This window comes from Hypanus sabinus, chromosome 7 (assembly GCF_030144855.1).
Source record: "Hypanus sabinus isolate sHypSab1 chromosome 7, sHypSab1.hap1, whole genome shotgun sequence".
Lineage (NCBI taxonomy): Eukaryota > Metazoa > Chordata > Chondrichthyes > Myliobatiformes > Dasyatidae > Hypanus > Hypanus sabinus.
The window spans coordinates 10,805,158-10,820,393 of NC_082712.1; the positions used below are offsets into that span (position 1 = coordinate 10,805,158).

A 15,236-nucleotide genomic window follows, 5' to 3' on the forward strand; every position below is an offset into this window, starting at 1 on the left:
TGGCGGTGCAGACTCAAGGGGCCGAATGGTCTACTTCTGCACCTATTGTCTATTGTCTATGTCTTATGATCTTGTGGATTGAAGTTAGTTTGGTCATCGGTTAATTGGGGCAGCTGTTTACTTGGGACAACTCTTAAAGAACCAAAATTAATTGAGAAAATAGCTGGGATTCCTTTCATTTATTTGGGACACTATGCTGTTTAATTGGGACAGGCGACTTGCCGAACAGTTCCTGACAAACATCAATGACGTGCACATTTGTGCTCATTAGACACTACACTGTGTATAGAGCAAACACTTTTTAAAATAGTGTCAGCTGAGTGTGTTTGTGTTCAAAAAAGTAATTTTTTTTACCGATAGTGTGAGAAAAAAGCCCTAATAAAATTCAGAACTGGCTTACTCACTGTGGTTTCAGGCATTCAGGCTTGGAGATGCCAGAAATGAAATGATTTCACTACTCCAACAAGCTAGGAACTACAATGAATTTGAAGGTATTGATAATCACCTTGAATGTTACAATGAAAATGAAGATTTGGAGGATGTAATCGTCAAAAGTATTGTACGAGGGGTGATTGATAAGTTTGTGGCATAAGGTAGAAGGAGTCAATTTTAGAAAACCTAGCACATTTATTTTTCAACATAGTCCCCTCCTACATTTACACTCTTAGTCCAGCAGTCGTGGAGCATACTGATTCCTTCTTTATAGAAGTCGGCATCTTGGACCTCCAAAAGTGGTCCACAGCATGAGGTGATTGGTAAGTTTGTGGCCCAAGGTCGAAGGAGATGAGTTATACAGCTCTCATTACATGCACATGCAGTTCAACTCTTTGAGTGATTATGCAGAGATGAGTTATTAATCAAACTTTCTGCATAATCAGTCAAAGAGTTGAACTGCACGTGCATGTAACAAGCGCTGTATAACTCATCTCCTTCTACCTTAGGCCACAAACTTATCAATCACCCCTGCTGTGGACCACTTCTGGAGGCCCAAGATGCCAAATTCTACAAAGAAGGGATCCGTTTGCTCCACAATCGCTGGACTAAGTGTGTAAATGTAGGAGGGGACTATGTTGAAAAATAAATGTGCTAGGTTTTCTAAAATTGACTCCTTCTACATTGGGCCATGAACTTATCAATCATCCTTTGTATGTAGATAGCCCATTATCTGCATGCACGAGGCGTCTGTAGTGATTTTGTTCTTTTATGGTCAATCAAAAGAACACGGCAGTGTAAACTGGATGAATTCCTCTGTCGATATTTATTAGGAACCAATACACATTTTATAGTAACATAGTGGTATTAATAGTGTTCTAATTTGTCCTGTAGTTTATTTATGTATATAATTTGTGAAAACAAGAAAATCTGCAGATGCTGGAAATCCAAAGCAACACACACAAAATGTTGGAGGAACTCAGCAGGTCAGGCAGTATCTGTGGAAATGAAGAGATAGTCCACGTTTCAGGCCAAGACCCTTCATCAGGGCTGAGATGATGCCAAGTCGCCTCTTTACCTTCCCCCACCTTTTTACCCTGGCACCTTTCCCCTTCTTTCTCAGTCCTGAAGAAGGGTCTCGGCCTGAAACATCAACTTTCTATTCATTTCCATACACGCAGCCTGACCTGCTGAGTTCCTCCAGCATTTTGTGTGTGATCCCATCTTCTCACAGCTCCCATGGACAGGAGGGACTGAATCCTGAAGTCCCACACCACCACCCGGCCACACCATCTTCTCACTGCTCCCACGGACAGGAGGGACTGAATCCTGAAGTCCCACACCACCACCCCGCCACACCATCTTCTCACAGCTCCCACGGACAGGAGGGACTGAATCCTGAAGTCCCACACCACCACCCGGCCACACCATCTTCTCACAGCTCCCACGGACAGGAGGGACTGAATCCTGAAGTCCCACACCATCACCCGGCCACACCATCTTCTCACAGCTCCCACGGACAGGAGGGACTGAATCCTGAAGTCCCACACCACCACCCGGCCACACCATCTTCTCACAGCTCCCACGGACAGGAGGGACTGAATCCTGAAGTCCCACACCACCATCCGGCCACACCATCTTCTCACAGCTCCCACGGACAGGAGGGACTGAATCCTGAAGTCCCACACCACCACCCGGTCACACCATCTTCTCACAGCTCCCACGGACAGGAGGGACTGAATCCTGAAGTCCCACACCATCACCCGGCCAGGCCATCTTCTCACAGCTCCCACGGACAGGAGGGACTGAATCCTGAAGTCCCACACCACCACCCGGCCACACCATCTTCTCACAGCTCCCACGGACAGGAGGGACTGAATCCTGAAGTCCCACACCACCACCTGGCCACACCATCTTCTCACAGCTCCCACGGACAGGAGGGACTGAATCCTGAAGTCCCACACCACCACCCGGCCACACCATCTTCTCACAGCTCCCACGGACAGGAGGGACTGAATCCTGAAGTCCCACATCATCACCCGGCCAGGCCATCTTCTCACAGCTCCCACGGACAGGAGGGACTGAATCCTGAAGTCCCACACCACCAGGTTCAGGAGCCCTTCCACCAGTCAGCACAACCCTAATCACTTCATCACTATAGCACTTTGATCACTTTGCAAAACAACAGATGCTGTCTTTTTTTTGCTCTGCTCTTCCTTGCAAAACTGATATACGAGATGTTTAGCTTATGTTTTCCTTGTAGATGCTGCGTATTTGATGCTGTGGGCCTGTGATGCTGCTGCAAATAAGTTTTTAATTGCACTGACATGGATTTGGCAGCCTGCAGAACAAAGCACCGTAATTGCTCTGAACAGATTCCGTCCCAGATTGTCCCAGTTCATCCTCCCTCTCCTGCTCCACAACAGATTCCTTAATCAGAACTGTCACTTCCCTCCCTACTTCCTTTGGGTGCCTCGCATCCAGGATTATCCAGAACACAGTCCCTTCCTATTTTAACAAGCTCTCTAATATTGCCACTGTAATGTCGCAGAGAGCGGGTCAAAGTTCAAAGTAAATTTATTAACTAAGTACATGTATGTCATCATATATACACTGAGATTCATTTTCATAGCCTTAGATTCATGAGAGCCATAGAGAAATGCAGAACTTCGACCCATCATAAGAGCATAAGACACAGGAACAGAATTAGCTCATTTGGCCAATCGAGTTTGCTCTGACATTCAATCATGGCTGATTTATTTTCCTTTTCCTGTCTTCTCCACGTAACCTTTAACGCCTTTACTAATCAAGACCCTATTAATCTCTGTTTAAGTATATCCAATGACGTGGCCTCCACAGTCATCTTTTGCAATGAATTCCACAGATTCAACACCCTCTGGAAAAGGAAATTCTTCATCTCTGTGCCAGTGGGACACTCTTCTACTCTGACGCAGTGCCCTTTAGTCTGAGCCTCTCCCACCACTGGAGACATCCTCTCCATATCCATTCTATCTGGATCTTTCAATGAATTTCTCCATCATGCTTCTAAGCTCCAGTGACTACAGGCTCACAGCTATCAATCACGTCATATATTAACCCTTTCATTCCCAGGATCATTTTCGTAAACCGCCTCTGGACACCACCACTTCCCTCCTGAGAGAAAAGACTATAAACATGGAAGCAGAATTAGGCCACTTTCATATTTTGCAGTCTCATTTTCTAATTTCAAAACAAAGTAGCTAATCTACAAAATATGGTTTATCACATCAAAGCAAACGAAAAATTCCAAAACCTATCAGCAATTTACTAAAAACTGAAAACCAAAATTTGAGGCTGGAATAGTATTCATCCCCTTTGTAATTACTATGCTAAATTTCATCAGGTGCAATACCTTACCAACTCAACCAATTTATTGATGTAGAAAATTGGAGGATCACCTGTTTTCACCTCTCTCTGTAAGGTCCATCAGTATGATAGATTTGCAACAGACCAAACCAAGATGAAGACAGAAGAGCATTCAAGGCAAGTCACAGAAGTGATAAAAGAGAAGCACAAATCTGGGGAAGGGTTCAAGACCAGCTCAAAGGCACTGAACATACCTCGGACGGTCAGTGCAGTCCATTGTGAAAAGTGGAAAAGATATGAAACCCCAGTCTCACTGTCCAAGTCATGCCTACCCTCTAAATGTAACCGCTGGGGAAGACTGGCACTTGTAAGAGAGGCTACTGCAGCACCAACCAGTGCACTGCAGAACCCAGTGGCTGCGACTGGGGATGAACTCCATGGCTCCACAATCTCTGAGGCCTTGCGCAAAAAGGGTATTAATGGAAAAGTGGCAAGGAAGAAGCTCCGGCTAAAAAAAAAAGACATATCCTTGCCCATAAAGACTTTGAAAAGCATCACTTAGAAGATACTGTTAAGATGCGGAAAACGGTCCTGTGGTTGGATAAGATGAAAGTGGAACTTTTTGGCCTCAATGCTGAGTGGTATGTGTGGTGTAAATTTAGTACTGTGCATCAGTGGGTAACATCATCCCTAATGTAAACTATAGTGGAGGCAGCATCGTGCAGCAGGGACTGGAAATCAGGTCAGGATTGGTGGGGAGATGAATGCTGCTAAATACACAGAGACCCTGGGTAAAAACCTACAAGTGTCTGCCGGAAAGCTTAAAGTGGGGAGAAAGTTCAGGACAACAACCCAAGGCACACTGTCGGAGCAACCACAGAGCCGCTTCAAGTGAAGAGACTCGACGTCCTTGAGTAGCCCCATCACAGTCCTGACCTTAACCCGATCGAATAACTCTGGCAAGACCTCGGATTTGCTAACTAACTAACCTGGCACAGCTTGAGCAAGCTTGCAAGGAGGAATGGGATGTGCAAAGCTAATAGAGACATATCCAGAGAGACTACTGGCTGCAACAGCTGTGAGAGGTGTTTCAACTAAGCAAAGGGAGATGAATACTTTTGAACTGCTAACATTTCAGTTTTTGAATTTTCTGCCACGTCGCTTTTTATTCCGAGTTTTACTGACTCGAGAATCGGTCGCTAAATATGCAACAAGACTTCTGGGCTGCTCACCCTCCCACTTTAAAATGCCTGGGACCCGACCCAAGACGTCGCTGACCCTGGCACCTGGAAGACAACATTCCATCGAAATGTTTCTATCGCGTCCACATCTCGACTCTGTTCCTGTGACTAAGGAATCCCCTTTCACCACTGCAGTCCTCTTCTCCCCACTTGCCCTCTGAGCCACAGTGCCAGACTCAGGGACCAGAGGCTCGGTCACTACAGCTCCACACCACCCCCTACCCCCCCCCCCCCCATCCTGAGCTGCAGCCTCTCTGAGGGGCGGCGCCTCGGAGTACCTGGTGCAGATGAGGTTATCCAGGGGGCTGAAAGTCTCCAACAATTCCCACATCTCACACAAAGAAAAATGCTGAAAACCCTTGAATCCTGCTTTTCAAATCCTCCTTTTTAAAGGGAACTTCGAGAGTGTTTGTCCATTGTACGGGGCCTATCACCAGCGACAACAGGGCTCTACGAACTAAAGTGCAGAAGGGCTAAGCGGAGTGGCCATTGTCAGGAGTAGGCCAGTGGCGAAAGTAGAAGCAACAGGCTTCAGCTCTGAGGAGGTGTCGGCTCTTTGTAAAGCTTCAGTTAAGGTTTCCTTTTTGTTGTTTTTCCCTCTTACTGTACCATTTAAATGGCTGTGGTGTGTTCTTCATGCCAGATATTGGACAGCCAGAGTCTCACGGGGAACTAGATCTGCGTGAAGTGCATCCGGCTGCAGCTTCTCGAAGACCGTGTTCGGAATCTGGAGCAGCAACTGGATGACCTTCGGCTTGTACGGGAGAGCGAGGATACAATTGATCAGAGTCACCCTGAAGTTGCAGGAGGTGAGTAGCTGGGTGACTGTCAGGAGAAATGGAAATGGGCAGTTAGGGCAGAGCACCCCTGTGGCCATTCCCGCAAAAACAAGTATACCGCCTTGGATACTTTTGTGAGGAATGACCTCCTGGGAGAATGCCACAGCGATCAGACTACAGGCACTGAGCTTGGGTCCATGGTGCTGAAGGGAAAGAGAGAGAAGGGAGCAGTAGTGATAGGGGACTAGTGAGGGGAACCGACGGGAGATTCTGTGGATGTGAACGGGACACCCGAATGGTATGTTTCTCCCAGGCGCCAGGGTCAGGGACGTCTCAGATTGTGTCCACAACATTTTGGAGAGGGAGGAGGGAGCCAGAGGTCTTGCGACATATTGATATCAATGACACAGGAAGGAAAAGCAATGAGATTCTGAAAAGAGAATTTAGAGAGCAAGGCAGAAAGCTGAGAAGCAGGACATCCCAGGAAGTAAGAGTGAGTTTGTTGCCTAAGAGATAGCTTTTTAGAGCAGTTTGTCATTGAGCCGACTAGAGAATCAGCTCTACTGGATTGGGTGTTATGTAATGAACTGGAGGTGATTAGGGAGCTTAAGGCGAAAGAACCCTTAGGAACCAGTGATCACAATATGATTGTCTTCAACTTGAAATTTGTTGGGGAGAAAATACAGTCTGATGTAGCAGTATTTCAATGGAGTGAGGGAAATGATAGTTATATGAGAGAGCAGTTGGCCAAAGTAAATTGGAGGAGCTGCTGGCAGGGATGTCAGCAGGGCAGCAATGGCATGAGTTCCTGGGAAAAATGAAGAAGGTGCAGGACATGTGTATTCCAAAGATGAAGAAATACTCTAATGGTAAAATAGTACAACCGTGGCTGACGAGGGAAGTCAAAACAAAAATCAGTGGTTAGATAGAGGATTGGGAAGTTTCTGAAAACCTACAGAGAGCAATTTTAAAAAAGTCATTAGATTTCCACCTGGGCTGGACTGGAACCAATGTCCTAGGGGGAGCGTTTGCTACTGCTGTTCAGGAGGATTTTTAAACTAATGTGGCAGGGGGATGGGAACAAGTGCAGAGAGATGGAGGGGTGTAAAATGACAGTAGAAGCAAAAAGTAGTAAGGTGAAAAGTAAAAGTGGCAGGCAGGCAAATCCAGGGCAAAAATCAAAAAGGGCCACTTTTGAACATAATTGTATAAGGGCTAAGAGTGCTGTAAAAACAAGTCTGAAGGCTTTGTGTGTCAATGCAAGGAGCATTCGTAACAAGGTGGATGAATTGAATGTGCAGATAGTTATTAATGAATATGATATAGTTGGGATCCCAGAGACATGGCTCCAGGTGACCAAGGCTGGGAGCTCAACATCCAGGGATATTCAATATTCAGGAGGGATAGACAGGAAAGAAAAGGAGGTGGGGTAGCGTTGCTGGTTAGAGAGGAGATTAACGCAATAGAAAGGAAGGACATTAGCCTGGAGGATGTGGAATCGATATGGGTAGAGCTGCATAACACTAAGGGGCAGAAAATGCTGGTGGGAGTTGTGTACAGGCCACCTAACAGTAGTAGTGAGGTTAGGGATGGCATTAAACAGGAAATTAGAAATGCGTACAATAAAGGAACAGTAGTTATAATGGGTGACTTCAACCTACATCTAGATTTGGTGAACCAAATTGGTAAGGGTGCCTAGGAAGAGGATTTCTTGGAATGTATACGGGATGGTTTTCTGAACCAACACATCGAGGGACCAACGAGAGAGCAGGCCATTCTAGACTGGGTATTGAGCAATGAGGAAGGGTTAGTTAGCAATCTTGTCGTGCGAGGCCCCTTGGGTAAGAGTGACCATAATATGGTGGAACTCTTCATTAAGATGGAGAGTGACATAGTTAATTCAGAAACAAAGGTTCTGAACTTAAAGAAGGGTAACTTTGAAGGTATGAGATGTGAATTAGCTAAGATAGACTGGCAAATGATACTTAAAGGGTTGACGGTGGATATGCAATGGCAAGCATTTAAAGATCACATGGACGAACTACAATTGTTCATCCCAGTTTGGCAAAAGAATAAACCAGGGAAGGTAGTGCATCTGTGGCTGACAAGGGAAATTAGGGATAGTATCAAGTCCAAAGAAGAAACATACAAATTAGCCAGAAAAAATGGCACACCTGAGGCCTGGGAGATATTCAGAGTCCAGCAGAGGAAGACAAAGGGCTTAATTAGGAAAGGGAAAAAAATATTATGAGAGAAAGCTGGCAGGGAACATAAAAACTGACTATAAAAGCTTTTACAGATATGTGAAAAGAAAAAGATTAGTTAAGACAAATGTAGGTCCCTTACAGTCAGAAACAGGTGAATTGATCATGCGGAACAAGGACATGGCAGACCAATTGAATAACTACTTTGGCTCTGTCTTCACTAAGGAGGACATAAATAACCTTCCGGAAATAATAGGGGACTGAGGGTCTAGTGAGATGGAGGAACTGAAGGAAATACATGTTAGTAGGGAAGTGGTGTTAGGTAAATTGAAGGGATTAAATCCCCAGGGCCAGATGGTCTGTATCCCAGAGTGCTTAAGGAAGTAGCCCAAGAAATAGTGGATGCATTTGTGATAATTTTTCAAAACTCTTTAGATTCTGGAATAGTTCCTGAGGATTGGAGGGTGGCTAATGTAACCCCACTTTTTAAAAAAGGAGGGAGAGAGAAAACAGGGAATTATAAAATTATAAAACCGGTTAGCCTGACATCGGTGGTGGGGAAAATGCTAGAGTCAGTTATCAAAATTGTGATAACAGCACAATTGGAAAGCGGTGAAATGATCGGACAAAGTCAGCATGGATTTTGTGAAAGGAAATCTCATAGAATTTTTTGAGGATGTAACTAGTAGAGTGGATAGGGGAGAACCAGTGGATGTGGTATATTTGGATTTTCAAAAGGCTTTTGACAAGGTCCCACACAGGAGATTAGTATGCAAACTTAAAGCACATGGTATTGGGGGTATGGTATTGATGTGGATAGGGAATTGGTTGGCAGACAGGAAGCAAAGAGTGGGAATGAACGGGACCTTTTCAGAATGGCAGGCAGTGACTAGTGGGGTACCGCATGGCTCAGTGCTGGGACCCCAGTTGTTTACAATATATATTAATGATTTAGTTGAGGGAATTAAATGCAGCATCTCCAAGTTTGCAGATGACACAAAGCTGGGCGGCAGTGTTAGCTGTGAGGAGGATGCTAAGAGGATGCAGTGTGACTTGGATAGGTTAGGTGAGTGGGCAAATTCATGGCAGATGCAATTTAATGTAGATAAATCTGAGGTTATCCACCTGGTGGCAAGAACAGGAAAACAGATTATTATCTGAACAGTGGCCGACTAGGAAAAGGGGAGGTGCAACGAGACCTGGGTGTCATTGTACACCAGTCATTGAAAGTGGCCATGCAGGTACAGCAGGCAGTGAAAAATGCGAATGGTATGTTGACATTCATAGCAAGAGGATTCAAGTACAGGAGCAGGGAGGTTCTACTGCAGTTGTACAAGGCCTTGGTGAGACCGCAGCTAGAATATTGTGTGCAGTTTTGGTCCCCTAATCTGAGGAAAGACATTCTTGCCATAGAAGGAGTACAAAGAAAGTTCACCAGATTGATTCCTGGGATGGCAGGGCTTTCAAATGAATTAAGACTGCATCGACTAGGCTTATACTCGCTGGAATTTAGAAGATTGAGGGGGGATATTATTTAAATGTATAAAATTCTAAAGGGATTGGATAGGCTAGATGCAGGAAGATTGTTCCCGATGTTGGGGAAGTCCAGAACGAGGGGTCACAGTTTAAGGACAAAGGGGAAGCCTTTTAGGACCGAGATGAGGAAAAACTTCTTCACACAGAGAGTGTTGAATCTGTGGAATTCTCTGCCACAGGAAACAGTTGAGGCCAGTTCATTGGCTATATTTCAGAGGGAGTTAGATATGGCCCTTGTGGCTAAAGGGATCAGGGGGTATGGAGAGAAAGCAGGTACAGGGTTCTGAGTTGGATGATCAGCCATGATCATACTGAATGGCGGTGCAGGCTCAAAGGGCTGAATGGCCTACTCCTGCACCTATTTTCTATGTTTCTAAAGGAAAAGATGAAATATGAAAGCAAACTAGCAAATAATATCAAATAAGACAGTAAAAGTTTTTACAAATCTGTTAAAAATAAAAGAGAAATAAGAGTGGATATACGACCACTAGAAAATGAGGCAGGGGAAAATAATAATGGGGGACAAGGAGATGGCTGATGAATTAAATGAGTATTTTGCATCAGTGTGAAGGCACTAGCAATATGCCTGATGTTATAGTGTGTGAAGGAAGAGAAGTGGGTGCAGTTACTGTTACAGGAGAGAAGATGCTCAAAAAGCTGAAAGATCTAAAGGTACATCAGTCACCCGGACCAGATGAACTGCACCCTAGGGTTCTGAAAGAGGTAATGTTGGAGACTGTGGTGGCATTAGAAATGATCTTTCAAAAATCATTGGACTCTGGCATGGTGCAAGAAGACTGGAGAATTGCAAATGTTACTCCACTCTTTAAGAAAGGAGGAAGGCAGCAGAAAATAAATTATAGACCAGTTAGCCTGACCTCAGTGGCTGGGAAGATGTTAGAGTCAATTGTTAAGGATGAGGTGATAGAGTACTGGGTGACACTGGACAAAATAGTACAAAGTCAGCATGGTTTCCTCCAGGGAAAATCCTGCCTGACAAACCTGTTGGAATTCTTTGAGAAGATTACAAGTATGATAGATAAAGGGGATGCAGTGGATGTTGTATATTTGGTCTATCAGAAGCCTTTGATAAGGTGCTTACCAAGTTAAGAGCCCATGGTATTAACATGGTTAGAGCATTGGCTGAGTGGTAGGAGGCTGTGAGTAGGAATAAAAGGATCCTTTTCTGGTTGGCTGCCAGTGACTAGTGGTGTTTCACAGGGGTCGGTGTTGGGACCACTTCTTTTTATGCTGTATATAAATTATTTAGATGATGGAATAGATGGCTTTGTTTTCAGGTTTGCAGATGATATACAGATTGGTGAAGGGGCAGGTAGTGTTGAGCAAACGGAGGCTGCAGAAGGAGAATAGGCAAGAAAGTGGCAAATGAAATACAATGTTGGAAAATAAATGGTCATAATAAACGTGTAGACTATTTTCTAAACGGGGAGAAAATCCAGGAATCTGAGAAGCAGGGGGACTTGACAGTCCTTGTGCAGAACACCCTGAAGATTAACTTGCAGGTTGAGTTGGTGGTGAGGAAGGCAAATGCAATGTTAGCATTCATTTCAAGAGGTCTTGAATACAAGAGCAAGGATGTGATGCTGAGGCTTTATAAGGCACTGGTAGGGTCTTACCTTGAGTATTGTGAACAGTTTTGGGCCCCTCGTCTCAGAAAAGATGTGCTGACACTGGAGAGGGTCCAGAGGAGGTTCACGAGGATGATTTCAGGAATGAAAGGGTTATCACACGAGGAATGTTTGATGGTTCTGGGTCTGTGCTCACTGGAATTCAGATTGTTGAAAGGTCTACACAGAGTAAATGTGGAAAGGATGTTTCCCATGGTGGGAGAGTCTTGGACAAGAGGGCACAGCCTCAGAAAAGAGGGACGCCCTTTCAAAATAGATGTGGAGAAATTTCTTTAGGCAAAGGGTGGTTAATTTATGGAAATTGTTGCCACATGCAGCTGTGGAGGCCAGGTTGTTGGGTGTATTTAAGGCAGAGATTGATAGGTTCTTGATTGTATATGGCAGACAAAAGTTGCAGGGAGAAGGCTGGGAACTGGGGTTGAGGAGGAAATAGAAAAAGGGATCAGCCATGATTGAATGGCAGAGCAGACTTGATGGGCCAGATGACCTCATCCTGCTCTCATGTCTTATGGTCTTAAATCTCACTCACAGATCTGAGTCACCTCCTCTCTTGCTCCTGATTCGATAGGGCTGTCAGCATTTTCACCCAAGAACAGATTCAGTAGGCTGAATGTCACAATTCTTCTCCTCTGTCTTATGGTCTTATTCCCTTCAAACACTGAAAGAGGTTCTTCAGCCCAACGTCTGTATGCAAGCCCTCAGAACCATCCCATCAATCTCGAATTTACTGACAGCTTGCATAAACTTCATAAGTAGACGTCAAAATTAATAGGTTAACTCCCTGCAACCTATTAAGTTCGAATTCCAGTTCAAGTTCAATTCAACCATACATGAATTTAATTGAATGCAGCCAAATGTAATAGTGCTACTCTGGGGCCAAGGTACAAAACACAATACTAACAGTCACACACAGCACAAGGCACATATACCGCATATAAGATGTCATTGTTATGTGCCGTGCCATATGACATGGGCGATCATGGTCTTTCCATGACCTTTATAGTTCTTGGCAAATTATACTATTGAAGTGGTTTGCCATTGCCTTCCTCTGGGCAGTGTCTTTACAAGATGGGTGAGCCCAGCCATTATCAATACTCTTCAGAGATTGTCTGCCTGGTGTCAGTGGTCACATAACCAGGACTTGTGATCTGCACCGGCTGCTCATACGACCATCCACCACCTGCTCCCATGGCTTCACATGACCCTGAGCAGGTGCCACACCTTGCCCAAGGGTGACCTGCTGGTGAGCGGAGGGAAGGAATGCCTTACTCTCCTTTTGGTAAAGATGTATCTTCACCACGCTACATAGAGCAAATGCATATGAGATAGCAGTAAAAGGCAGTCACATCAAAAAAAGTATATAGTCCAAGAGCCCGAGTCCATGAATATTGCAACAATCTGTAGTTGAACACAATACAATATTAATTTTTGCTTTCCCACTAACTCCACCCTCATTCAATTCCCACTCACCCACAGGAGGGGCAACGGAAGGGCACATGCGTGTGTACACGTGTACAGATATGCTCGTGAACACAGATATATGCATGCCCACGTGTGCAGGTGCACATCTGCAAGCGGTGTTGTCCCCTGCCCCTGTAGCTCATGGTGAATCAGAGCTACTGCACTGAGTTCATCACGTAAGTCCATCGCCAAGTGAAATCACAGCTCAAAACATGAATATTTCATCTGAATGAGGACACCTCTTTCTGCTTCATGAATTCAGAGTAATTGGAATCACTGCCTGCTTGTGTGTATTCATTAGGCTGGATTATATATTTATTATTTCTTCTTGTTTTATCATGTTTGTCAGACAGTTACAGAAAGTCCCTCCCAGCCATATGTTGCCATAAATGAGCATTCCTCCTGAATACACCCGTGCTCCTGTGTCCTTTAAAGATTTATTTTAAAGGTTAGCTTTACTTGTCACCTAGAGTCACAGAACACTACAACACAGAAACAGGCCTGTCAGCCCATCTAGTCCATTCTGCCTAATCCCAACTCTTCCCATCCATGTACCTATCCAAATTTCTCTTAAAAGTTGAAATCCAACCTGTGCCCACCATGATGTACACTGAAGCGTTGAACTGCAGTGATAACGGCCACTGCAGCCTGGGGGTGTGCTGGGGTCAGCCTGCAAATGTCACCATGCCTCTGGGGGCAACAGCTCATTAACCTTAACCGGCATGCCTTTGGAATGTGGGAGGAAACCGGAGCACCCAGAGCAAAACCGCGCAGTCACGGGGAGAACGTACAAACTCCTTACAGGCAGCGGCAGGAATTGAACTACGGTCACTGTTATGCTACTGTGTCACACTCATTGTAGAGGGAATATTTGAGAGTGTAACTTGCCTTACAGACAAGTGGACCAGTGGCAAAGGCTAGAAGACCACTACGGGCTGCAATAATGACCTTGACCTTGCCACCAATCCATAGCACAGTCCATCACATGCCCACTGAATGACATCTGCAGGTCCATTGCTCACGTATCCATGCCTTGCATGCCCACTCTGTAATCATTACAAATGCATTGCAAGACCATTACACATCCATTGAACAATCACTTTGCATCTACCTGATGGCATAGATTACTTCGGCCCAAGTGCTTGTAAATGGAGTGTCATAAAGCCAAAGAGTCAAGGAATTAGGCCCATCAGCCCACTTGGTCCATGCTGATCCTCAAGCACATTTATAAAGATTTTAAAAATTTGTTTTATTTGTCACATGTGCATTGAAAGGCACAATGAAATGCGTTGCTCTGCGCAAACAACCTACACAGTACAAGGGTGTGCTGGGGACACCCCACAAGTGTCCCCCACACCTTTGGCACCAAGATAGCATTCCCACAACTTACTAGCACTAATCTGTAAATCTTTGGACTGTGGGAGGAAACCCGAGCAGTCGGAGGAAACCCATGCGGCCATGGGGAGAGCGTAAAAACTCCTCACAGGCAGCAGTTGGAATTGAACCCCAGTCACAGATCAGATCACTGTAGTAACTTGCACGAAGTCACCAGAGAGACACACAGAAAGAAGCTAGTGAATAGTGTTTAATTCAGCAAAACCAAGCAACAGGCATTATATTGAGGAGAATCACTCTTGGAAGAAGAGGACTGCTCGGTCCAATATTACATGACATTTTATATGCTAAAGATCCAATGTATCTACAGTGCTTCCTTTGAGTTCCATATAGTCTTCACACACCTCCTTCTTCGCAGCCACACTCCAGGCACCAAAAATTAATGCCAATCCCTCACTGACTCCAGGCGCGTCCATGCAAATGCAGACATCTGAGGTCTAATTGTTCAGAGCTACATTTTGAATTCAATCTGCTATCCATCTTCAACTCTGGAGATTGGTTGCTGGTAAGAATACCCCTCAACAGTTATATTTACCATTTGCTACAGTGTCACTCTCTATTCATCCCATTAATTGCTGCATTGCCTCCTGAGCTTTGCTGGTTCAATTGCTTGCCTCGATGTTTCTACCAAACACTGACCCTCAGGTACAGGGTTCAACCGATAATGGAAAAAATGCTCCCTTCGAAACTTACTTAGTAATTTGTGGGTGTGCTCTGTTGGTATTGGAAGCATGGCAACACTTGCAGACTGCCCCCAGCACAATCCTCGGACATTGTCGCAAACGGCACATTTCGATAACAAATTAAGTGAATCTTAAACCTTTAAGAATCTCATCTGAAGGACGGAGGTGAGGAGAGATGGGGACCGGCTTTTAGATCCTACCTGTGATGTGGAGCACGATTCGGAAGTGGAGGCTGAGACTGCGGTTGGATTTTTCCACCAGCACGTAGTACCACTGCTGCCAGAAGGGAGCCGGGTGCCGCAGCTCACAGACGTGCAGTGGCCCGCAGTCCACGTGGCTGGAGTTGTGCAAGGGAGGGGCCTTGGCTCGGACTTTCAACAACACCGGACAACTCCGTATCGTCTTGTTACTGCTGCTGCAGTCCGACAGTTGAACCGTGACCCGGGATGTGTAACTAGGAACGAAGACCCTGGGGATGGTTGGGAAGGAAGGTGAGAGTCAGAATTGGAAT

The 15,236-nt window shown here is 45.2% G+C and overlaps 1 protein-coding gene across 1 annotated transcript in view; it reads right to left on the reverse strand.

Moving 5' to 3' along the window:
• Nucleotides 1–15,236, reverse strand: part of LOC132396473 (uncharacterized) — a 100,763-nt gene that overhangs the window by 69,473 nt on the left and 16,054 nt on the right. The window contains exon 7 of the mRNA XM_059974015.1: nt 14,926–15,194. Coding sequence (XP_059829998.1) covers nt 14,926–15,194 — 269 coding nt within the window. The remainder of the gene's footprint in view (nt 1–14,925; nt 15,195–15,236) is intronic.